The sequence below is a fragment of the Hemibagrus wyckioides genome, linkage group LG20 (genome assembly GCF_019097595.1).
Source record: "Hemibagrus wyckioides isolate EC202008001 linkage group LG20, SWU_Hwy_1.0, whole genome shotgun sequence".
NCBI lineage: Eukaryota > Metazoa > Chordata > Actinopteri > Siluriformes > Bagridae > Hemibagrus > Hemibagrus wyckioides.
The window spans coordinates 5769676-5796153 of record NC_080729.1 but is presented as its reverse complement, the minus strand read 5'-3'; the positions used below and the strand labels follow the sequence as shown (position 1 = coordinate 5796153).

Genomic DNA, 26478 nt, shown 5'->3' with positions numbered 1-26478 from the left:
ACCCCATCTTTCCAAGTCTCTTCCTAAATCTTACGGGTATACCATAGATGTTGCTATCTCTGCACCTACAACAGCCAAAGACACTAGCACAAACTGCAATATTTTCCTACAGAGATTATGAATGCTTTGAGATACCTATATAAATGAAAACAATATATTTGCTGGGCCAACACTTCTGATAATTTTATATAGAATTTAAACAGTTCCCATGGCAGGAGTTGGAGGACTGGAGGACATGTAGCTTTCAGTCAAAAAAAAAAAAAAAAAAAAAAGAGGAGATGATTGGCATCATAAAATCTGATGCTTTCATGTCACACCTTAATCTAGGTTTGCTGATGAAGAACCAATAAATTCCAGCTTGAATAAAGCATTTTCTTACAGAGCTCTTTATTTAGATCAACTTGCAGACAACAAATGGTGATTCTCTCAAAACTACACCACTCCATTTCATCAGCTTGAGTCTCAATGTGCCTCAGTGTGTCAGTGATTTTCTTCCTTTAAGCATTCTACGCAGAATCACCTCGATGCCACCCTGTGTGCTGATCCTTTTAATCCAACCATGAGTCCTCTTTCGCTTGATGTTGTTCGGCTGATACTCGGTGCCTCTTTTCCCAGTGCGGACCTGCTGGTAATGCCAGGGTGGTGACTGAAAGACCTCGTTTCCCTTTGTCTTAGAGATTAGTGTTCTTTGCTCACCACCCAGCCATGAGGAGACCAGGGAGCTGATATAACGCAGTTTACAGAAACTGGATGCTGCAGCATTGCTCCTGAAAATTAGAAACATTGATTAATCTTAATGTAACGTGCTGGAAACCAGTCTAGAAACATGTGTCCCTGAACACCCGCCATCACAAAAGCCTTTTTAATAATCTTAAAAGTCTGGTGAAATCTCAGTGTAAAACCATCTTCAGTCTGAACCGTTTAAAGCCGGCTCTACTGTGTGATTTCACTATATGATTTCAGTGCATGACGATGATTACTTGTCACATTATATAGAATGATCCAAATAACGTCGTGGTTGAATTCAGACTGTGTGCTAACATTTAACATTAAAAGTCTTTTCTAGACAACTGTATTGACGGATATTTCATTCTGCCCAGTATGGCTTTGTTTCAGTAAACAGGAAAACAGTGAGCACATCACATTATGCATTCTAATACCAAATTCTACATTACAACCAAGGAATTTGTTTTTGTTGTACTATTGCTTAATAATTCATCACTAGGGTATACATCAGTTAATTAATGGGCAGTGGTGGTTCAGTTAAGGCTCTGGTTTACTCGTTAAAAGGTTGTAGGGTGAAATTGCCACGGTTAGGCCCATGAGCGATGCTTTTAACCATCTCTGATTCAGGGGAGGTGTATCATGGCTGTCCCAGTGCTCTGACCCCTACTTCCTAACAAGCTGGAATATGCAAAACAAAATCACTGTATTGCAATCTGTAGGTGACAAATAATTAATTAAACACGAGGGAATGATTAGTAATAATACCATTAATAAATTCATCATTTTTTACTACAGTGATAGACTCAATTCACGACACTCCGCACCGTTAGGCGGCAGCAACACACCTTCAAATCAACCCGCCTTTAAACCCACGAAGAACAAAAACATCGGCTTCCGACAGAAATATAAAACATAATACAAAATATAACATGTTTACATGCTTGTGCAGAACAAAACACAATAAAGTGCGAACAACAACTGTGCTAAGCTCAACATGTTTGTATATGAAACGATATTAATGACGGAAACGAGCCATTTCGACCCCAATGACTTTTCCTGAACACGACATTCGAGTGTAGTTTCAAAACACAAGCACGCGCAGAGGTGAATTACCCCATAACCTCTGTCTCAGCGCCGATGTTTATTATTGTTTATTAGTCTTGTGTACAAATAAGCTAGAACTTATACCTTGTACACAAGTTAGCACTAAGATGTATATGAACAGGCCACACGTGTGTCCATGCATGAACCGTGAATCGGATGAAAACGTCACATACCGACATAAAATACTCGTTCCCGAGAAGCGCAGACATGGTCTTATGATGTTCATTTCGTCCACCAATATATATATATATATATATATATATGTATATATAGATAGCAGAAACACCAAAAACCTGCAGCAGGACGAGGGCAGTCTGTACAGGCGATTGGTGAGTGAAGCTAGTCCAGTGCCAGGGTTGAACTGCGTTGCGGGTTTTCAAAATAAAAGCACGGTAATACACGCCTTTCATAAAATAAAAAAATAAATAAATCGATCAATTTCAAATACACACACACACACCAAATTTTCTTCTTATCATTTTATATTTTTGTATGTGTTGTGTCTTTAAGATTCAAAAAGCTTTTATTGTCATTTCAACCACATATAACTGACGCAGTACATAGTGAAATGAAAGAACGTTTCTCCAGGACCCTGGTGCTACATAAACATACAACATATAGTTTTGTAAATGTCTGTCTGTCTGTCTGTCTGTCTATCTGTCTATCTATCTATCTATCTATCTATCTATCTATCTATCTATCTATCTATCTATCTATCTGTCTGTCTGTCTGTCTGTCTGTCTGTCAGATACCACAGCACACCTTCAGGGATCTAGTGGAGTCCATGCCTTGACAGGTCAGGGCTGTTTCCCAGATAGCAAAATAGGTCTGGCCCAGAACTGGCCCACACAATGCACTTACACTCAGCCCACATACCACAAAGAATGACGGCCCTTTGGTGGCCCATGTCTGGTTTGCCAGAGGTGGGCTAAACGTGGGCCAGCACAGGGCCAGCACTGGGCCACACCACATAAACCAAACTATAACCGCGCCACATCTGGCATGCCATCATATAAACAGTGCCATCACTGCCAGACCTGGTCTGCATCTGGTTGACATACCACTTGCCATGCCAGAACTCAGCCAGCAGTGCTGGCTTAATGCCAGATCTGGCCCTGACCCGTCTGCTATGAGGGTTTGGCAGCAAATGGAGGACCAACACAATATTAGGCAGGTGGTCATAATGTTATGCCTGGTCAGTGTATGTTGCACTTTTAAGATTTTTTTTTTATTTGACTGACCCTTGTACTGACCCTTGTACTGACCCTTGTACCCTTGTATAATATGTGTGATAAGAATAATTTTAGGTATTTTAGATGATCATTGTTCAGCCTGACTCCAGTGGATAAAAGGCTTTATCACATGGTCTTTTTCAATGCTGTTTTTCTTCTTTACACTTTTGTGTACTTTCACCAAGCGCAGATCAGCCAGAGCACTTATGCCCTTCTGCCACATCGTGCCACCGTATTGCAAGGAGGCTTATTCAGGCCTCCGCCTCTGTGATTCCCCATAACTTGCTAGATCTGCAGGCATTCCAGAGATGGGACATGTCAGGACCAGTCAATATATAAATATATGCATTTAATTTAATTTACAATGATACTGAAAAAAATAATGGGATATTTGAGGGCCCCTTTCCGATTGTTCCTAAAACTGTAACCTCCTCTCACCTTTTTCTGTGAGTTGCTGGTTATGTGATTATTTCAGTTTATCTCTCTTCTCTTGATTAATTTTTGCCTTTAAAGTTTTATTCATGCTAAGTCATGAAAAAAAATGAAAGTATATTAATGTTTGCTTAAACTAGAATAGATACACAAAAGTTATTAATGATATATAATTAATCTCTGGTCAGGGGGAGGTCGGGGACATGGTGGCTTTTTGGCTAGCATGTTTGCTTTGCACTGCTGGGGTTGGAGGTTCAATATCTGCCTTCTGTGTGCAGAGTTTGCACTTTCTCCCTGTTCTCTGGGGGTTTCTGGGGGTCAGTAGTGTGTGCGAAATTCTGGCCTGTGATCGGTTGGCACCCTATCCAGTGTGTCCCTTGCCCTGAGTTCCTTAGGTCGAAGTTCCCTGTGACTTGCTGTAGGATAAGTGGTACAGAAAATGGAAGGAAGTTTAAGATTACAAAATAGTTCTGCAAATTAACAGAAAATATATATAGTATTTTTTTTTAAATATAGTTGTACTACAGAAACCTAATAATTTGTCACTTCTCTGCTTCTTTTTTTTTCCAGTACTAGTTCAGGTATAGATTCACTTATATTTGAATTCAGTTCACACTAATTCAATTTCATTCAATTCGATTTATTTGTAAAGTGCTTTTAACAATTGGCATTGTCTCAAAGCAGCTTTATAGAAGTATAGAAACAGGAAAAAAATGATAAAATTTAAAATTAAATAATTTTTTATCCCCTTATTCCTTTATTCCATACATTCATCATCCAATATTCATTCATTTAAAATTCATTACACTTAAAATATATAACTCCATCTTATTATATGCTCTGTACAACAAACACTTCTATCATTTCTTTAATTCCTTTTATCACTTTTGGTCTACTGAATTTGATTTTAAATCTACATCCAACAAAATTCTATAATGGTTCACCAATTCACCCAAGATTACATACTTGCATCTCAGCCAATTAATTATATTATTTTTTTTTATTTCTTTCTTATACTGAATATGAAAAGCTATTTAATTTTCAAGCTAGATATTTTCTGTGCAAATGAATGGTTGTTCATGGTTGTTCCTATATATCACTTTCTCCGTTCATTATTATAAACATATATGTTGAGTTTAGATCCTAATAATGGTCATGTTCAGGGAACACACAATAGTCAGACTGCAGTGAGTGCCTTTATTTTTTAATACTGGACAGTGCAGGAGAGGGTGCTTATAGTCTCAGAGGAAGTCCAGAGGTTTATTCTTCATCAAATCCTTTCTGTAAAAAAATAAAAATAAAAGAATGGTTAGAAAAAAAAAAGTTAGTTAGTTTCTAATTTAGAGTAATATATATTAACACAGTCTAGATAATACTGTATATTACATATTTGACAAGCAAACCAACATAAAGATGGTGAAAATTGTACTGAAAATGACCATAAACACACCTTTGACCCAGGTTCACGGCTCTTTGCGCGTAACTTGTTGACCTGCGACTCGGCAATGTCAGCCCTCTCCGCAGCTTCGTCCAGTTCATGCTGCAGTTTGCGGAATTTTCCAAGGTGAACGTTGGCCTGTTCTTCCTACAATACAAAATGTATACGACAAATGAGTTGCATGTTACCATCATCAGTATCATCGTTTTCATCAATCAGGATACTTACAGCATCTTCAGCTGCTCGCTTGTAAGCCTTAACCTTAAGTTGCAGCTTGTCCACCAGATCTTGAAGACGGGCGATGTTCTTGCGGTCCTCTTCAGACTAGCAGTCATAGGTTGAAAATAAACAACTTGTGTATTAGTTTCAATATTGTGTTCAGTGTTGCCATACTTATTAGATATTAGCAAAAAGTTGGAAAATAATATTTATAATCAAACCTGGTATGAAAGTTCTTTAATGCGCCGTTCATATTTGCGAATTCCCTTCACAGTTTCACTGCTTCTTTTCTGCTCTGCTTCAAGTTCATTCTCCAGCTCTCTTACCTAAAAAAAAAAAAATCGATGAAATTATACACATAGCATATTAAATAAATGTACTGGATAGCACAATTTATACTGTAAAGCAGTGCTGTTACATTATAACATCATGGGGCATGGACAAAATAACACCAAACTTAACAAAGCAATTTTTGGATTATTTATATCAGATTGAAGGGAATTTTATTAGTTTTCTAACCAATGTATTTGCACTCAATTTGAACCACAATAATTTGATGGCAATTTTGGTACAGCTGATGTACGAAATTATCGATTTTCGCCCCGATTACTGAGAAGCAATAAGCACTTATGGTGGTTGCTAGTTACACTCGCTCACTGAATATTTTATTAGGACCACTATACTAATACTGGCTAGGACATCTTTTTGCTTCCTTTTGCTTGTCCATGTTAATGATTGCTTGATTGCATAATGCAATTTTTTTAGGTGTACTTTTATCCTGCAAATTGCCTGTTCTGCTACATCCAAAAGATGTTCTATTGGATTTAGAACCAGTGTCAGGGAAGGCCAGTGAAGAACACTGAACTTGTTCTCATGAATGCACCCTCATGAACCCAATTTAAGATGCTACCATCTTGTAATAGCTGCTTCCAGCATGATAATGCACCATGTCACAAAGCAAAGTTTGCTTTGTGACATGGTGCATTATCATCCTGGAAGCAGCTATTACAAGATGGTAATTGTGGTGACCTTCAAGCGATAATTGATTGGTATTAATTGGCCCAAAGTTTGCCATGAAAACATTCCCCACACCACCTCCACCAGCCAGGATTGTTGACACAAGGCATGTTGGCTCTGTGGATTCTTGCCAAATTCTGACCCTCTCCGAGTCGTCGGACCAGACTACATCTTTCCAGTCTTTGACTGTCCTGTTCTGGTGAGCCTGTGCCCATTGCAGCCTCAGTTTTCTGTTCTTAGCTGACAGATGTGGGAACCTAGCATAGCAAGGTCTTTTTTGCACCCATTTGTAGTAAACTCTAGAAATACTCAAAGCATAAAAAATAAACAAAAATAAATAAATAAATAAAATAAAATAAACTATAAAAACTTCAGTAACTCTTGTTGCCATTCAGTCATGCTAGTTGTTTATGACTCACTCATAAATCTATTTCATGGGCTTTACAAATCTGGATGTGGATATAGATACATCACACAGGTTTATGGTGAAAAATATTTTGGGTTTTGATATCATAAATAAACAGGTGGTTTTTACAATTTGTGTAGGGCTGTATAATGCACTGCTTACCCTGGCCTCCAGCTTCTGCATTTGTTTCTTGCCCCCTTTCATGGCAATTTGCTCTGCTTCATTCAAGCGGAGCTGGAGGTCCTTAATTGTTTGTTCCATGTTCTTTTTCATCCGCTCCAGATGGGCACTGGTGTCCTGCTCTTTCTTCAGCTCCTCTGCCATCATGGCAGCATCAGTGATGGCCTTTTTCGCTTTTTCTTCAGCATTCCTGCACTCTTGAAATGAGTCCTCCACTTCACCTTGAAGCTGAGTTATGTCAGCTTCTTGTTTTTTCTTTTGGTTCAGGAGGCTAGTATTCTAGAAATTGAAAATTCAGTGATTCAGTGACTGATGGTTATTTTTTAAAAATGGGAAGAAAAGCAAAAGGACATGCACGAAAGAACTAGGACTCACCTGTGAATGCAGAAGCTGAACTCTCTCAGTGACATCGAGTAGTTCCTGTTCTGCAAGCTTGCGTCCTCTCTCGGTTTGCTCTAATAGGTTCCGGAGCTCCTCGATTTCTGCCTGTAGCAGAGTGTTACGTCTCTCTACAATGGCATGATTTTCCTTCAGATCATCATTGGCATGGACATAATCATCCAACTGGATCTGACAGTCCTAAATGAGAAGAGTCTGTTTTTAGCTATTTGTTATAGTGTGTACTGTATTTGCCTGTATTTAAATACTTCTACGTCTTGCCTTAAGGTTAGCTTGAATGATTTTGAGCTGCTTTTGAGCCTCTGCAGCCTGTCTATTGGACTGACTTAGTTGGATCTCCATTTCGTTAAGGTCTCCCTCCATTTTCTTCTTTACTCTGAGAGCTTCATTCCTGCTCCGAGTCTCTGCCTCTAAAGAGCTTTGCAGGGTGTCAACTGTCCTCTGCAAGTTTCTCTTTGTCTGTTCCATTTCCTCATCTTTTTCAGCCAATTTCCGTTCATTTTCAGCCTTTATCTGGTTGAGTTCCAGTTGACTTCTTAGTATTTTACCCTCTTCGTGCTCTAAGGAGCCCTGCAAAAAAAAGAACAGTTGTTAATTGTGAAAATGATGTTGCTTTATACAGCTGTATATTGTTTCATTGCTTTACCTCTGCCTCCTCCAGTGCAGATTGGATTTCTGTTTTTTCTTGCTCCAGCTGTTTACGGGCCTTTTCTAATTCATGGATTGTCTTTCCACCTTCACCAAGTTGTTCACTTAGATCAGTTATCTCCTCTACAAAAAGAAAGATTACCATTAATTATCCATTGGACCACTGGATTATTATCTAAACATTAATCTAAAATATGCATATTTAATAATTTATGCACCTTGGAGAATCTTATTCTCTCTCTTCAAAGTCTCCAAGTGGTCTAAAGATTCCTCGTATGAATTCTTTAACTTGAAGAGCTCAGTACTCAGAGATCGGGCTTCCTTCTGGGAGCTTTCAAGCTCACACTGAGACTCCTCATACTTCTGCTTCCACTCAGCAAGGACCTTAAATGATATTTTATTATATATATATATATATATATATATATATATATATATATATATATATATATATATATATATATATATATATATATATATATATATATAAAATCTCAGAATTCAGAAATAGTCCCTTAAAATATCTAAAATATAATTGCAACATCAAGGACTCTTAAAACTCTAAGGGAATTCTTTATATAACATCAATTTTGCAGAACTGAATTGTAATTAGTTCTATAAACAATTGTTCGGAAATACCTTATCATAATTCCTTTGTTTCTTGTCCAATGCTGCAGCAGCAGCATTTGATCGCTCCATGTCCATCATAAGGTCTTCAATTTCATTCTGAAGTCGGTGTTTGGTCTTCTCAAGAGAGGAACATTTAGCATTAACTGCCTCCACAGCCTCTTCTGCATCCTGCAAACGCTGAGCAAGTTTCTTTCTGTATAAACAAAATAGTATAAGTTCCATGTAGATTTTCTATGGGTCAGTATAAATCATATTATAAGGGCTTATATTCTTAATGGTGTGCTAGGTTGTTTGGTCATAATTTGAATGTCTGAAACACCTCTGTATCACAAGTAGGTTGAGAGATGTCAAGCACAAATCACCAGCAAACAGTCCCCTTTTTATAAACTGACCACTGTTAATGGTGTTGAAGAAAATTCAATTTAAGCCTTGAAATGATGAGCTATAGTTTCTAGTTGTAAACCTACCACTGGATCTACCAGAGAGGTGTGTCTAAAGTGTAAAACACACTACTGTGCTGAGAATGGTCCACACCCAAAAAGTTCCAAAAGATGGATAGTTGAAGGTGCTTTACAAGCTGTGCACATCAGCAGATAAGTTAGATCCAGAGTATACTAATAATCTCTGACACTGTGCTTATGGAATCAGAAGGAACACTGAAAAATTTTCCCTTTACTGGTGTTTTGAATTTGGAAGTGGAGAGTCCTGGGATCACCATCAGGTATTAACTGAGATATGACAATATGGCTCATTAGAACATTATCTATTACCATCTTGATCCAAAATCAAGGTCAAAGAGGAATGACAGATTTTGTATATAATAGATTCCCATTTCTTGTGAACATTTGTTACTGGTATCATTAAGCCTGAAGATCAAATCTGTAACTATTTGATATTTTTATGCCTTACTTGGCTTCTTCCAGTTCTTCTGTCCTCTGGATGGCATCAGTTTCATACTTGGTTCTCCACTGCGCAACCTCAGCATTAGCCTTAGTGAGACTACGCTGCAGTTCGGCTTTTGCCTCCTGCTCTTCCTCATACTGTTCTCTGAGTAGATCTGAATCATGACGAGCAGACTGTACTGCGTGAGCAAGGGCATTCTTGGCCTGAAAGAAAGAGGCGAAGTTAGTTAGTACTATTAATTCTATTATCACTTTTATACAGAAATAGAGAATATAGATTTATTTTCCATATAATCAACGAGTTATTGTACAACCCTGACACCACTACAGCAAGTGGTGCTGGAGCAAGGCCAGGAATCTTATCAATCTGAACAATGGACCTTTGCAGTCAGGCCAACACAGAGATAATGAGGAGGATCTTCTTCCCACAGGCCATTCGGGCCCTCGACTTGGATGACACCTAAGAGTAAACCTTGGATTTGTTTGCATGAGACTCAAATCCTTATATTCCTGTTAAAATACCTGTATTACACCCATATTTATAAATATTTATTATATAGTTAGCAATTTCACTACAGACACCTCAGCTCAGTGTTGGACAGCATTGGACATAAAACTGCACTTTATTCCATATATAGTCTTTACTGTTGCTGCCATCTATGTTTAATATCCTACAATTATATATATATTTATATATATATGTTTAATATCCTACAGTTATATATATATATATATATATATATATATATATATATTTTTTTTTTTCCTTTTTGTACTTGTATACAAATTAATAATGGTTTATATAAATTCTATTTCTATCTAATGGACAAGATGGAAAGATGTTACCAGCTCAATCCACACTCACATAACATGACTATGACATATGGAATACTTTACCTTAATCTCTTCTTCAAGCTGCCTTTTTAGATCCTCAAGTTGTTGAGAGAAGGACTGCTTTCCCCTTGTAAGCTGAAAGATTAGTGACTCCTTTTCTTCTACCTGTCTCGAAAGCTCATCTATGGTATTTGTAACATATTAGCATTTTATATATTATTTCTTTTGTATGTGTTATTTATGTCATAATGTTAGAATAACGCATGTGGCATTTTCAACACACCGTTCTCAGTCTGAAGCTTTGCTTTCTGAGTTACGAAGTCATTGAGGGATCTTTGGTTGTCCTCACACTTGCTTCGGAATTCATTCAGCTGGTCTTCCAAAGTCCTGTTCATTTTCTCCAGGTTAGTCTATCAAAAGTAGAGATGAAGGGATATGTATTAGATGACACATCAGCTGCTAATATCATACAGTATATGCTTTATTTCCTGTACATTAACTTCTTTCACTTAAAAATAATCAATTCTTTCAATTCAAAACCAAATATCTTTGTTTCTAGATGACTTCATGAACTACTACATGTTTATTCTTATCCCTGTTTAAAAGGGTATTATCTAAATGTTGTTGGTTGAAGAATATGTAATTATGCAAATGTATGTATATTTAATTAAACATGACTTCTTAAATAAATATACAGGTCAAAAAGAAAAACTACTTGTAAAAATGTAAGAAATTAACTCAGACCTCAAAAACCTTATTAGTACTCTGATCCTATTCTTGTTTAAAGTTAGTGTGTGTTTCAATCTGTGATCTGTAAACTTAGATTTTATGCAGCCTTCAAATTAAATGTCATATTAAATGAAGTTTGTCAAAAAAATGCTTAAATAGAAGTTTATGAAGTGCATTTCTAGAAACATAATATCTACTAGCCACCTTGTAGACCTGGAGAAAAAGCACCTAGTTATATACACCTTTTGTATTTGTGAATTTATTTCAGATTTATTTCTACAGCACCATTAAAAGTATGAGCATAAAATAACAGGGACAATATTAATATTTTGGAAATGTGAAAATGTCCATCAATCTCCTTTTTAAAAAAATAAAAATATAAAATGAAATAAAATAAAATAAAATAAAATAAAATAAAATAAAATAAAATAAAATAAAATAAAATAAAATAAAATAAAATAAAATAGGGGGAAGGGGTTTAATAAGGGTTCCTCCATTGTTAGATTCTACACAGACACTTTAAAATATCCCCCAAGAATGTAAAAAGGTGTTATTCAGAACACATTATCTAAAAATGTATCATCTGAAATTATATATGTTAAATTTCGTTTTCACTGAGAACTTACTTTGGACCTGACAAACTGTTCCATGCTGGAAACCACATCATCCAGCTCCAGTTTAAGCTCACTCTTCTCTTTCTCTAATTTTTGTTTGATCCTCTGCAGGTTATCGATCTGCTCGCCCAGTTCAGCCACGCTATCAGCTTGTTTCTTTCTAAGTGTGGCAGCGATGGCTTCATGGTGCAGAGTCGCCTCTTCAAGGTCTCTGCGCAGTTTCTGGAATTCGGCCTCCCTTTTTTTGTTCATTTCAATCTGAGCCGCAGTAGATCCTCCAGCCTCTTCCAGCCTTTCGCTTATTTCTTCCAGTTCTCTTGACAGTTCTGCCCTCTGTTTCTCTACCTTGGCTCTTGCAGCTCTTTCAGCCTCAAGCTCTTCCTCCAGTTCTTCTACCCTAGCCTAAAAATGAACAGAAACTAACTTATACATTGTTCTACACTTTACCCGTTAGACACTTTAAGTAAGTCATAATTAGATACCTGCAACTCCTTAATTTTCTTTTGGAGTTGCACAATGATGAGTTGCTCGTCCTCGATTTTGCTATTTAGCTGGCTGATCTCAAAATCTTTCCTGAAGAAAACAGTGTTCGATAAGCTGTTGTCCGGACACAAATACATGCAATGTGTATTAGTTCATATGTTTCGCTTTTCTTACTTCTTAAGGCGTTCCTCTAGTTGTTGTTTGTCATTTTCCAAGTCCATTATGCTTTCTTGGGTCAACTTTAAGTCACCCTCCAGCTTTCTTTTTGCCCTCTCAAGATCCATCCGAATCTTTTTTTCTTGCTCTAGAGATCCCTCTAACTGATGAAAAGCAAGAATTACAATTAATTATCAGACCCATGTCTATTTTGCTACTAGTTCTAGCTTTTATTCACTTACATCATCAACTTGCTGCTCTAGTTTGACTTTGATTTTGGTGAGGGTGTTAACTTTGTCCTCCTCACTCTGCAGGTCATCCAGGGTTTGCTGGTGAGCTTCCTGCAGGGCTTTCTTCTCCTTAGTTAACTTGGCGATGATTTCATCCAGGGCTGCCATTTCTTCAGTCAGATTCTTTACCTATTATATATAGCAGATTTTGAGAAAATTGCCTTTACATTTTCCAAATGGTTGTACTTTAAAACCGTATGCATGAGTCTCAGAAACCTTATTCTCTGTGGCATGCTTCTCCTTTTCCACTTTAGCCAGAGTCAACTCAAGATCATCAATGTCTTTCTTGAGCTCAGAGCACTCATCCTCCAGCTTTCTCTTTTTAGCTGTTAGCTCTGCATTCATCTCTTCCTCATCCTCCAGTCTTTCGTTCAGCTCTTTGACTTTGGCTTCCATCTGGATCTTGTTTTTAATTAACCCTTCACACCTTTCCTCAGCATCACACAGATTGTCTTGTTCCTGTGTACATTGAAGCAAGTAAATATATTCATAATTAAATATTTTATAATCAGTTATATTTCACCTGTTTCAGAGTGCATTTTAAACCCACCGCCTGCACTTGAAGCTGCAGATCATTCTTCTCTTGGAGAAGTGAGACCATTTTTTCCTCGAGCTCTTTTCTACGAGCTTCCGATTTGGCATAAGCCTCCTTGAGTTTTAGGAATTCCTCTTTCATGTTGGCCATCTCCTTCTCTGCTTCAGCAGATCTCAGTAATGGTTTGATCTTGAAATACAGCTTCATCCATGGCCAGTTTTTGACACTCATGAATGCACGCACATTCCACTGTATGACAAGCAAGGCATCCCTTTTGGGTAGAAATAAAAAATAAAAAAATTTGACAGGGGAAATGTTTAGAAAATGTAAATCTAAAATTGATCTTAACAGACATACCTGCGTTCCACCATTTTCTGGTACTCAATTCTTGAGAGAAGTCCACGAGACCTGGCTTGGATTCCTGTTAATATTTTAGACAGCCGTTCATCTCGCATTTCCTCCAACTGACCTAACAGGCCAGCTTTAAAAAACACCTGGAAAAATAAAGATTTATATTATCTCTACTTTATACTGAAGCAGTTTTTGAAGACAATCTAAATTACACAAACTTTTACCTTAGTGTGCCCAAATCTGTACTGTTGGATATCTATATCAAGTGAAGCTAACAATTTCTCAGCCCCCTTCCGGCTGTCAATGAACTGTCCCTCTGGGATTGCAGATGGGTTAAGGATGCGGTATCTGCAAAGTTACATGAGAAAGTGCAAGTTTGTTATATACAGTAGTAATGTTATCATGAGTATGCTGTTTAGGTTATATTAAAGTACCTTTGTTTGAAATCCCCATAAAGGATTCTGTTGGGGAAACCCTTCCTGCAGATCCTGATACCTTCTAGCACACCATTGCAGCGAAGCTGATGCATAACAAGGGGGTTATCCATTGCACCAGGAGTCTTGGTCTCATTGGGAATGATGCAGCGTACAAAGTGTGGATGAGTTGAGCGCAAGTTTGTCATCAGCTTATTGAGATTTTCCTGAAAGTCATTTAGTTAATAGGGATAAGTCCTAACACAAAGAGGTCATGGTACTTTAGACTTATTTTCTTATTCCCATACCCTGTGAAGCGCAGACACTGTCTGGAAAGATGATCCTTTCTTCTTCTTTTCTTTTTTGCCAGATTCAGCCATGGCTGAAAAATATTAGCATAAGTATAAATGTCATTCAACATGTTACATGCTTCTTCTTTTTTTTCTTCAAAGTTATATGAAGTAACTAAAGCGTAAGAAAAAAACAGTAGATGTCTACCAATAATGTCACAAAGCTATCCAACAAAAACCCTGATTTCCTAGAGGAATAGGAAAAAGAAAGCACACCCTCCTTTAATTCTATGTCTTGTTTATAAAATAACAACATGAACAATTATCTCTTTCATGAAAGGGTGGCTAGGAAAATGCATTCTTTCTTCTATGTTATCACCAGGTTAGCACTGGTTCAGCACTGACAATTATCCAAAAAGTTGGATGATTTTCCTAGTATGGTACTGATGTTAATAATGCTAGGAAGGCTGATATAAGAAAGACAACCCAAAGCTAGCTGCCACAATATAGAATACCATAGCTATCACTCTAAAAGTACTAGTAAGTTGCAATCACTGCAACAGAAGTGATGGTAAGAGGCTATGATGACAGGTTATGTGTAGCTTTAACCTTAGTCACAAGCTGCTAAGCCCATAAGCATATAAAGTACATGTGGCCTGGCATGTATACCAGTCTCATCACCCTGGTAAGGTGAAGCAGAACCACTGTTGCTTACTTGAGTCTGCCCCAGCATAGTTTGCAAACAGCAAAGACAGCAGTTTCAGTGAAGATTTTTGGTAGAGTCCTACTACAGTTTCATTTAGTGGATCCTTGTTCTTTATAAGCCAGTTGTTGATGTTGTAGTCCACAGTGCCAGCATAGTGAATAAGGGCAAAGTGAGCCTCAGGCTTCCCCTTTATAATCCTTGGCTTCTGGAAGTTAGCCGATTTCCCCAAATGGTTGTCATAAAGCTTTGCTTTAAAGGTTGCATCTGTGGCTTTGGGAAACATGCATTCCTCTTCAAGGATAGACATGATACCCATGGGCTAAACCAAAAACAACAAAACTTGCTTAAAATAGAGGTGAATAAATAATAACCATTAAAAGCATAATCACAGCACAAAGAGTAAGACTATAATGCTTCTCTTTGAAACAATTATTATTTATTAAAACTAATGTTGGGAACCTTTGTAAATAACCCACCTTCTCAATTAAATCAATGCAGGCTTGCAAGTCCATGCCAAAGTCGATGAATTCCCACTCTATGCCTTCTTTCTTGTACTCTTCTTGTTCCAGCACAAACATGTGATGGTTGAAAAACTGTTGCAGTTTCTCATTCGTGAAATTAATGCAGAGCTGCTCGAAAGTGTTAAACTGTAAACATACAAATGATTCAACGTTAGATCCTACTGTGTCTGACCTCTACTAATCGTTGTACAAAGGAGTGTCAATTTCACACAGTTGTCCAAAATCAAGGCAAATTTCAGATGCTTCTGCTTGAATTCATCGTGACAAACTTGCATCATAATTCAAAATACATTTAAAAGAAATAAAATATTGTCTAATGATTGCAACTAACACTACTGCAACAATCATACCTAAAAGTATAGAAAGTGCCAGGTACAAGTGGCAAATACAAGCAGTAAGAAGGAATCTGTTCAGTATGTGTTTGCATTAAGTCTAATATAAGTGAAACTGAGGTTAGACATGGTTGTAATTAAAGTAGCATGCTTTATAACCTTTATTCAACAATGCTATTTGATTACTGAAGTAGGATTAGCATGGTAAATCACACAAAGTACTACATCTTATGTCATAAATCTTCTAAAAGGATAGTATATGTATTTGTGTATTCATTCACTCACTTCAAAAATCTCAAAACCAGCAATGTCCAATACACCAATGAAATACTGGCGTGGCTGCCTTGTTTCTAGAGATTGGTTGATTCTCACCACCATCCAGAGGAACATTTTCTCATAAACTGCTTTGGACAGAGCACCAACGGCATAGTTCACCTGCGGAGAACCAGCACAAAAGATGTTAGAGGTATTCAAAATATTATTTTTTGTTGCATATTTTTAAAAGTTACAAAGATTTGCTTACCTGTTGGACATTTTGTCCCTTGGTTACCCACTCATTGCCGACTTTTACTCTTGGGTGACACAAACCTTTTATCAAGTCAGCAGAGTTCAAACCCATCAGATAAGCAGCTTTGTCTGCATCTAAAAAAAAATAAATTGTATTAAATTCTATAATCTCTTTACAAAATAGATCTTTAATGATTTGTTTGTGGCAGCATGCATTATTGATACCCTCAGTTCCATCAGCTTCTGCCTGCTCTTCACGCTGCTTTTGCTTGAATTTCATGTTGCCATAGTGCATAATGGCTCCAGTTAGCTTGTACACGGAGTTTTTTTCCTCTTGTGTGAAACCAAGTACATCAAAAGCATTCTGTAATTGAAGTAATGCAAAATACATAACCACGTTAAAGAAAGACAATAAAGAACAACATGTCGATGTATATAACATGACGACAGTATACTGTCCTATACTCTCCTCATACATGATATATTGTTATCTATTTGATTAGATTAAAATGTTTACAGCTGACTGTGTAGTAATCGTTAACTATAGAGAATTAAATATATTTAGCAACAAATTATTTTCATATTAGTCATGACATGGCTTCTTAAGATGTCATGTTAAGATGTCTAGATATATGACCCATGCTTTGGATTATTTACAGAATAATACAACTGTGTTTTGAGGTGGGGAAAGTGAGGTGGATCACAATTTAAAGTAGCCATATTAAGACATACACCGACCAGGCATAACATTATGACCACCTGGCTAATAATGTGTTGGTCCCCCCTTTTGCTGCCAAAACAGCCCTGACCCCTCATGCAATGTGTATTCTGACACCTTTCTGTCAGAACCGGCATTAACTTCTTCAGCAATTTGACCAACCGTAGCTCGTCTGTTGGATCAGCCTTCGCTCCCCACGTGCATCAGTGAGCCTTGACCGCCCATGACCCTGTTCCTTCCTTGGACCACTTTTGATAGATACTGACCACTGCAGACAGAGAACACCTCCACAAGAGCTGAAGTTTTGGAGATGCTTTGATCCAGTGGTCTAGCCATCACAATCTGGCCCTTGTCAAACTCGCTCAAATTCTTACACTTGCCCATTTTTCCTGCTTCTAACACATCAACTTTGAGGACAAAATGTTCACTTGCTGCCTAAAATAGCCCAGGTGTCATGATGAGGAGATCATCAGTCTTATTCACTTCAACTGTCAGTGCTCACAATGTTATGCCTGATCGGTGTAATTATTGTGGGGATGTCTGAAAACAAATTGCTTGAGCATTGATACATACATCAGTTGCCATTAACTCTTCAGCATCATCAATGGAAGAAACTGTGGTTTCTCCCTGTGAGATGAATGCGTAGTCATAGGGGTTTGCTGTCACCAGTAGCATCTCTGTAGGAAAGAAAAATATTATTATGTCAGTTTTTCAACATCTTTATGGGTTCAGATGACGTTTCATCTTCATGGATTTCACTGATTCCATGTACTAACCAAGTATCTCTGGTTTCTTGTTTGACAAGATTTGATAAAATATGTGATAATCTCTCTCTGCCTTGAGCTGAAAGATCACACGAGATTTCTCCAGGAGATCTTAGTAAAGATAAGAGTGCCGTGTTAAATATGTAAACGAACGTAAAATGTAAAAATCATAAATATGAAATATGCTTTTAATGCGATACATGTTTTACAAATACACTGATGCATCAGAAATGGCCAAAAACATTAATTTAAAATTGCAATAATTGCAACGAATTACTGGCATGATTTATTTAAAAAGAGTTGAAGAACAACACACATGTTTCAATGTCAGCTGATGCCAGTTTCCCTCTGGTATCGAAGTGAATTCTGATGAATTTGCCCTAAAGAAAATAATAAAAATGTAAAATATCAAAGCATTTTATACATATGAGAAATCTTGGTGCACTATTTAAAGATTTTTCCTTACAAATCGTGAAGAATTATCATTTCTAATAGTCTTGGCATTGCCAAAAGCCTCCAGTGCAGGGTTAGCTTGGATGATTTGATCTTCCAAAGTTCCCTGAAAAAAAAAAAATTCCAAAATGTTTAATTTCTAGATAATAATTCAGAATTACACACACCTATATATATATATATTAAGGTATCTAAATGGGAACCTTGTTTTGAGCAGTATCCTTCCTTGACCCACTTGCTGCAATACTGGCAAAGTACTGAATGACCCTTTTGGTGTTTACAGTTTTCCCAGCACCGGATTCTCCACTAAATAAAAATATATGGGTTGCAAGGCAGAATTTAAGATTTATTAACACTGATAGGTGTTTCTTGTTGCCCAGTTAAATTGATTGTTTTAACAATTAATATCTACATTTACTTAAGCAAAAATGTGAGAGTATACTTGACCATGGCCACTTGTTCATGCAATATTGATTAAGCAGACATTTAGAGCTATTTATTGAATAAAATAATCAATTTATCGGTTTGGCAATACTGGCAATTTCTAGAATTACCCAACTATTAATATATGAATAAAATGTGGGTGAATAGATGCTACACAGTGGTCTAATGAACCCTTTTTTTTAAAAAAAACAAAAAAACGAGCTTTAGAGGTCAGTATGTTGTAATATTATGGCTTATTAGAAACTTACGTGATCAGGAGGGACTGGTTTTCACGATCTACATGAAGAAAGAAATCAGCAGAATTATCTATTCCACACTACAAAAGCATATTAATATATTATTTGTAAAGGATGACATTTAATTTCCAGACAGCTAATGGCAGAAAGTCTCTCCCAAACATTAATAACAAATTATAGCCATAAAAGTTATGAAATCTTAAAGGACATGATAAATCTTTCAGATACACATCAGGTGATTAGTTTATTGTGGTTCAGTTTATTAAGAAATGAATTTAATTTGTGATATTAATTTAAATTAATATTAACTTAGCGGTATTGTTTATTAATGCAGTAGAAATAGCTATAGTTAGTTGTTTATTTATTTATTTATTTATTTATTTTTTACCTGCCAGCATATACTGGTATGCATTATCAGAAATGGAGAAAATGTGAGGAGGTGCTTCACTCCTCTTCTTGCCCCTGTAAGCTATAACTACTTCCTGATTATACACTGGCAGCCACTTGTAGGGGTTGACAGTGACACAGAACAGCCCTGAATAGGTCTTTGAGAAGGAAAAAAAAATAGATGCGTTCTGTTAGTTATTTCGAACAAGGATGAAGACGATCAAATCGTTTCGATCACGTACTTACATAGATCATCCAAGCTGCATAACGCTCTTTGAGATTATACAGCACGGCTGGCTCATGCAGGAAAGTCAACATGGCCATGTCTTCAATTTTGTCAAACTTTGGAGGATTCTGTTGCAGAATCTGACTGTCCTTAAAACTCAAAGTCTAAAAAAAAAAAAAGATAGTGTTCAGAATATTAATTTCTGCACATAAGTATGAAAAAATTGTTTACAGGACATCCTGTAACCATCGCAGTAAAGACATTTAGGGACATCTTTAATTATTCTTTAATTGATTTAGTCTGACATTTTTGTATAATGTATAATATTTAAGATTTCAATGTAGAAAAATAATGAAAAATAATTCTTCCAGGTATCCCTGTTAACTATACCATGTACAGCAATACTGTATCTATTGTAATGTTTTTTTTCCCCCAAATTGTCAAATTGCTGAATAATTATAAATAATAATGGGAAATAGAATTGCTTTAGTTTAGTTTATGTTTTGAAATATTTATGTTTTATATGATTTATATTATTAATTCCCAAAATTATATCCAAGTAAAACATGTAGTAAATACAGTAGCCTATATATTAGTAACTCTAAGTTCCACAAGATGCCAAAAAAGGACTTTTGAACTTAATAATCAAACATGCAGATGTTTCTATAAGCCTGATAAATTTGTCATGTTTTAAATTTGAAAAATAATGTATGGCAATAAAAAAAGATTACATTTATGCTTTAAAACTCATAAGCGTATCATTTTCATTTAATTATAAGGTTTAGAAATATAAAAGACAGGCGGACCTTCCCTGATTCAGTCTCAACAGTCACTTTGTCTCCTTCACGACTGGTAATTGTGGCCTTAACAAACTCCTCCACAGTATCAGGCACGAAACATTCTTTCTTCATGTCAAACACACGAGTCTGTGCCTCTAAACGTTCCTTTTCAGACTTCCGCAGGTAAGGGGCTGCCACCCCGAACACTGACATCTCAGCATCCACCATACTTATTCTACGAAAATATCAAACTGGTAAGAGTGATATATTGCAACAGTATTATAGCGACCACTGGACTGCAAAGAGAAATGTACTTACTGTTTTGTGCCTTACTGGATACAGAGAATGGTGAAAATTCCAGTGTTAGTAAACCTAAAATTGAACAAATACAAAAAGAGAAAAAGCTCAAACAATCCACACTTTTGCAATGCATCAGCATATAAATAATAATTATAGATAAGTTAAATTACACAAGAACAAAAACATGAAAAATAAGATGGTAAAAATGAAGTAAACTCACACAATAGCAGGTGCAATGCTGTACTTTATTGCACTAGGAACTAGGCAAGGGCTGAGATCTAATTTATAGCCTTCTCCACCCCAATGCTATGAGGTCACACAGTCCCTATGAGTAGTCCCAGAGTGCCAGTGCACACCTACACCCACACACACCCAACCACACACACATTTAAACACTTAGTACATCAGCTTTAAGTGTTTGGACTGACAAGAAGGAATGCTCCATGTCTGTTTTATGCCATATTAGCACATGCTGCCAGTCTCTAATTCTCTGTCCCTACCTATGTTACTACCTTATTTACTTATCAGGTCGATTTCTTCCAGTTACAAAATTAAACAATTCTTTTCCATTAGTTTTCATATATACTATTTTGAGAAATATGTCCAAAAGATGTTACACTATATAGAAAGTGTCTGCAACACTTGGATTAACTGGAAAGATACATCATAATATCCTTAGTGGTATTTGAGAAAACCATAAATCATAACATATATGATTAAAACTCTTGGATCTGTCACTGCATTTAACTTTGGCTTGGACCGGAACAACCAACTGTCCATTTTTACCTAATAGCTCAAAACTAAAACACTCATGCTGGTTTATCCTTTACAACATCAGCAGGATTTGCAAGACATGCATCAAGGCTGTTCTCTAACAGCAAGGGGGTCTAATGAATTTTCTCTGCTTGTCTTCAGACAAAGACTAAAGCTTTTAAATTAGCACTAATACCTAATCGTTTACAGTACTTTCGGTAGTGACAGTACTTTTAGTCCCTGGTCTAGTAAAATAATATGAGGACGTGTTTTTCTATTCTTCTGAAGTTGCTTTAGGTGAGGTGATATGGTCAATGCTTGGCGCCCACATGTCCAAGAGGGTATCTAGGTGACTCTTTTTGCTGCTGTTGGTTAGAAGTGGTGAAATAGAACAGTGTCTCTGAAAGTCTATAAGAGGCTAATTATTATTATTATTATTATTATTATTATTATTATTATTATTTTTACCAAACAGTTGGAAATAAATCAACTAAATCAAAAGGAGTATGTCAGTGTTATTATTATTTGTCTATATCACAAGACCTTATATGGGCAGCATGGTTAATCTATCCCAACCAAAAGTTGAGAGCAAGCCCAGAGTGGGCTTGCTGGTCTTTCAGTGAGCTCTGGCTGTTTAAGTTTAAGTCCCATATTCACCTTTTTACTCATTTAGACTAGTAAATGTTTTTAGTTGTTAGCTATTAGCTAGCTGTCTAGCATTCTGTACCAATGAAGACTTATTCAGTATATGATAGGTAATTATTTTTCTTCAGTTATAGATTGCTCATATGGTGTTAGAAAGCTTTACTTATTTGCTTAATTTATCTTCAGTAAACTCTTTATCCTGTACAGTGTTGAGGTGGATCCAGAACATATTCCAGATAATGCCCTGGATGGTACAAAGTTTTATCACAAAGTGCTTTACTTATCATTTATAAGTTTTCTGTGTCTCGTTCAGTTTAATGTGACTCAAAAAGATTTTATAGGATGGGATTTGTAGTTATCTTCATTCCTGTCAATAGCTTTATTAAGATTTATTAGGATATTATGTTAATTACATTTTTCTTTTGCTTGCTTTTCAGTTGTTGGTTAATAGTTTAAAATATGACCTTATCCTTGTCATGGACATTTTTTTTTAGAGGGAAAACACTACCATTAAATTGTGCTTTATATTATAATTTTGTCTTGAAAACTATTAAATTGATTGAAAATATAAATTCAAACAGAAATAGAAATGTTTATCGTTGTATACTATTATTTAAACAATTACAAAAATGATAATCCAAGTTATAGGTATTAAAAATATATAAGCAGTTGAATACCACTTTGGTTTGAAGCCCCTTAAAAGCGTGATAAAAGAAATAATATCTAAATTCCATACAAAACTGAACCAAGAAATTAAAATGGTCTTGCTTAGATTTTTTAATGCACACATGGATAGCTGTGTATTACCTTAAAAGACCACAGTGTGAGGCATGCAGGGACATAAATGGCACTTAGGAGTGCTGATGGCTTTCATCACCTTATCACACCATTGCACTGGACTCCAATATTAGCTCCTCTCAAAGTGTCTTTTCAACACATTTGTGCCTCTACATTGCCCAGTGGTGATGGACACAAACTGTCCTGGGCAAATAATATAAGCATTACAATGAAATGCTGGTTAAAGGACCACAACACTGTGACCCAGTGTCATATCTCATTCTGATACCATGTTCTGCAAACTGAGAAACTTAGCAAACTGAGACTCTTATCTGTTATAAGATTGCAAGGGAAATGACTGTGAAATATTCCTGAATCCCATACATGAATAGCCATGGATGTATTAAAGCATCTTCAGGAGCTGAAGAGAATTTTACTGATATATTTCTTTGGTACTGTAAGGACATTCAACTCAGTGAAATACATCTAAATAGAAACTGGTAGACTTCTAAAACTGAGAATAAATTTTAGCAGTAAATTTTGTAGTTGCCAAATACAATGTAAGATCCAGTTTCTGTTATGTAGGTGGTAGTAGTATATATAAATTAGCCAAAAGTTATAACTCCTATGTATAGGTGCAAGTGAACTTCATGGCCTGAAGTTGCTTCTTTAAAAGGGCATGCCATGGGCCAGTTTATCTATATCAGTAGTCAAGTGGGTGGATTTAGAAACTGTTCTAGCTAGAGTCTGACTTCTAGCAGTCTACAAGACAAAGCAAATGACCTAACAGTCAAAAAATGTTGTCTGCTCTTTTAAATCTTAAATAGTTGTATTTGGACCAACAAAAAAAACCCAAATTATCTACTGCAGCAACTAACAAATGTATTTTTGATGCAGCACAAAGTGTAATAATGTACCTACATGGCTGTATACAGCACTGTGACCCTTTTGCACTGTATTCAGTTTGCACTCTGGGCAACTCACACCTTCATTCATTGTCATGTTCTTGGGATGGATAAGTACATATAACAGAGAAACAGATACAACAGATGCCTGTGGTCATTGTCATATTAGTGTAAATTTTAATTGATTTTACTAGCCCCAATAATTTGCCAGGATACATATTCTGTAATGCTTATGGATTCAAAATTGAATGTATGCAAATCCCAAATGCCCATGGACTCACCAATGTGAATCTCAAAAAAAAAAAAATATACTTAACTGATCAAGTCAAGGAGAGCAACGTTCTGTTATCTTGAAAAATTGCACCAGAAACCAATTGTTATCTATATCTATACAACTATAAAACATAATTCAATCAATTCATTTAAGTTTAAGGAATATACAAATGAGCTAAAATCAGATTTGTTTTCTTACGTGAAATCGAACTAAGGTTATGTAAATTTGAAAAGCATTTACTTATATCTCTATTTTTTCTTTTCACAGTGCATAAAGGCAAGCATATTGGCTTATAGTGAGAGCAGACAATAGGAAAGGATTTTGCCCATTTGCAGGTTTGATTAAAAAGTACCACATGGTGATCATTAAGCTTAGAGCAGAAGCAGAATTTGTCCCTGCGTTTTGGAGTTTTTGCAGTTCTGTGTTGTATAAAAAAAATATTCCTAAACATGCTTTTTACTCAGTCACAATAAATGAATTGCTTAACATTTAATGATTGTATTTCACTGACAGATAATTAAGGAAATACAAAGAAGCTTCCACTTGCACAGCAGTAGATCTCCTGTCAGAGGCTAAGAATAAGTCACTGCAATGAACGTTAATTACATTAAAGTAAGATTTATTTTGTTTTATTTTGTGTAAATGAGCAATGCATTGTGATAAAAAAAAATCCCAACCAGCAAGCTTTAATTCTATTAAGTCTTAATTGGAAGACTCGCAGGGTCAGATAAATTCTAAAAAGATTGATGAATCAATTTGATGTTTTCTTTTAGCTAATTCAAGCTTTAGACTTTTAGAAATGTGAGTTAGAATTTTATTTTACTTTTGTAATGTATTTTACTTTTTTATGCATTTTCTAATGTATTGTTTAGAATGTACACATGTTCAAAATCTTGCTTATACTGGGGCTTTCGGGTAGTGCTGACAAAGAACAAGTTCTGTCAAGTATTATCAAACGTTAAGATTTATTTGGCCGAAGCAGCCAATTGTTGTAGACTGAAATGGAAGACATCATTTGAGACCCTGAAGCTCAGGAATGTAATCATTGGTAAATTATCGTAAACATTTTTGCAAACTCTGCCTTAATGGAACTATGAAAAATTTATTAAATGGAAATTCTGTGCAAAGCTTTTTGAGCTCAGGACTAAAAAACTTGGATGTTGCCCACATAGCTCTCTGTTTTAACCTTTAATTACAAGAAATAAATTTACTTAGTCATCAAAAATACTTACATCAAATATACTTACATAAATATACTTATATAATGTACATCATATATATATATATATATCCGTAAAGTGTAATTGAATCGTACTTTGAAATATTGCTTGGCTTGCTGCTTTCTGAAAGGTCACATACAATGTTAAGTATATGCAGGCCATGAGAAACATGAAAATATGAGTCCTGACGTTACCTCTGTAATGCTCCAGTTGGCCTGAATATACACTATATTGCCAAAAGTATTCGCTCACCTGCCTTGACTCTCATATGAACTTAAGTGACATCCCATTACTAATCCATAGGGTTCAAAATGACGTCGGTCCACCCTTTGCAGCTATAACAGCTTCAACTCTTCTGGGAAGGCTGTCCACAAGGTTTAGGAGTGTGTTTATGGGAATTTTTGACCATTCTTCCAGAAGCGCATTTGTGAGGTCACACACTGATGTTGGACGAGAAGGCCTGGCTCTCAGTCTCCACTCTAATTCATCCCAAAGGTGTTCTATCGGGTTGAGGTCAGGACTCTGTGCAGGCCAGTCAAGTTCATCCACACCAGACTCTGTCATCCATGTCTTTATGGACCTTGCTTTGTGCACTGGTGCACAGTCATGTTGGAAGAGGAAGGGGCCAGCTCCAAACTGTTCCCACAAAGTTGGGAGCATGGAATTGTCCAAAATGTCTTGGTATGCTGAAGCATTCAGAGTTCCTTTCACTGGAACTAAGGGGCCAAGGCCAGCTCCTGAAAAACAACCCCACACCATAATCCCCCCCCCACCAAACTTTACACTTGGCACAATGCAGTCAGACAAGTACCGTTCTCCTGGCAACCGCCAAACCCAGACTCGTCCATCAGATTGCCAGATGGAGAAGGGAGATTCGTCACTCCAGAGAACGCGTCTCCACTGCTCTAGAGTCCAGTGGCGGCGTGCTTTACACCACTGCATCCGACGCTTTGCATTGCACTTGGTGATGTATGGCTTGGATGCAGCTGCTCACCCATGGAAACCCATTCCATGAAGCTCTCTGCGCACTGTTCTTGAGCTAATCTGAAGGCCACATGAAGTTTGGAGGTCTGTAGCGATTGACTCTGCAGAAAGTTGGCGACCTCTTCGCACTATGCGCCTCAGCATCCGCTGACCCCGCTCCGTCAGTTTACGTGGCCTACCACTTCGTGGCTGAGTTGCTGTCGTTCCCAAACACTTCCATGTTCTTATTCCACAGTCAACTGTCAGCTGTATTATATTTAGGAGCGAGGAAATTTCACGACTGGATTTGTTGCACAGGTGGCATCCTATCACAGTTCCACGCTGGAATTCACTGAGCTCCTGAGAGCGACCCATTCTTTCACAAATGTTTGTAAAAACAGTCTGCATGCCTAGGTGCTTGATTTTATACACCTGTGGCCATGGAAGTGATTGGAACACCTGATTCTGATTATTTGGATGGGCGAATACTTTTGGCAATATAGTGTATGAATATGGCAAAAATATAGATCGGGAAAAGAT

General features: G+C 36.6%; 2 protein-coding genes across 2 annotated transcripts; both read right to left on the bottom strand.

The window, feature by feature from the left end:
• Window positions 1-370: 370 nt before the first annotated feature.
• Window positions 371-2180, bottom strand: mrpl34 (mitochondrial ribosomal protein L34). The gene is made up of 2 exons (XM_058417923.1): window positions 2004-2180; window positions 371-767 (listed from the first exon to the last, which is right to left on the bottom strand). Exons 1-2 carry the CDS (start codon window positions 2054-2056, stop codon window positions 473-475), a joined length of 348 nt encoding a protein of 115 aa, XP_058273906.1. The 5' UTR covers window positions 2057-2180; the 3' UTR covers window positions 371-472.
• Window positions 2181-4671: 2491 nt separating this feature from the next.
• On the bottom strand, window positions 4672-20721 carry LOC131371244 (myosin-7-like). Its single transcript, XM_058419119.1, has 39 exons — window positions 20622-20721; window positions 20420-20473; window positions 20129-20336; window positions 19343-19486; window positions 19098-19254; window positions 18722-18749; window positions 18233-18335; window positions 18043-18135; window positions 17893-17956; window positions 17589-17687; window positions 17386-17489; window positions 16320-16458; window positions 16111-16229; window positions 15873-16022; window positions 15211-15381; window positions 14744-15053; window positions 14047-14120; window positions 13760-13965; window positions 13550-13673; window positions 13332-13468; window positions 12990-13245; window positions 12656-12898; window positions 12392-12568; window positions 12168-12313; window positions 11993-12083; window positions 11523-11912; window positions 10451-10577; window positions 10231-10349; window positions 9341-9537; window positions 8441-8624; window positions 8020-8185; window positions 7800-7924; window positions 7415-7723; window positions 7130-7333; window positions 6737-7033; window positions 5373-5477; window positions 5161-5256; window positions 4945-5079; window positions 4672-4775 (listed from the first exon to the last, which is right to left on the bottom strand). The coding sequence occupies exons 3-39, from the start codon at window positions 20327-20329 to the stop codon at window positions 4755-4757; spliced, it is 5811 nt and encodes a 1936-aa protein (XP_058275102.1). The 5' UTR covers window positions 20330-20336; window positions 20420-20473; window positions 20622-20721; the 3' UTR covers window positions 4672-4754.
• Between the last annotated feature and the right edge of the window lie 5757 nt (window positions 20722-26478).

Excerpts from the sequence above, each read along its gene's own strand:
- LOC131371244 (XM_058419119.1), bottom strand. The coding sequence starts at position 20,329 with ATGGTGGATGCTGAGATGTCAGTGTTCGGGGTGGCAGCCCCTTACCTG. Across the intron at positions 12,899-12,989 it reads TGCAGCTTCAAGTGCAGGCG|GAACAAGACAATCTGTGTGA; the intron begins GTGGGTTTAAAA and ends CAATGTACACAG. Across the intron at positions 12,314-12,391 it reads TAGAGCAGCAAGTTGATGAT|TTAGAGGGATCTCTAGAGCA; the intron begins GTAAGTGAATAA and ends GCTTTTCATCAG.
- mrpl34 (XM_058417923.1), bottom strand. The coding sequence starts at position 2,056 with ATGAACATCATAAGACCATGTCTGCGCTTCTCGGGAACGAGTATTTTA. Across the intron at positions 768-2,003 it reads GGAACGAGTATTTTATGTCG|GAGCAATGCTGCAGCATCCA; the intron begins GTATGTGACGTT and ends TCTAATTTTCAG.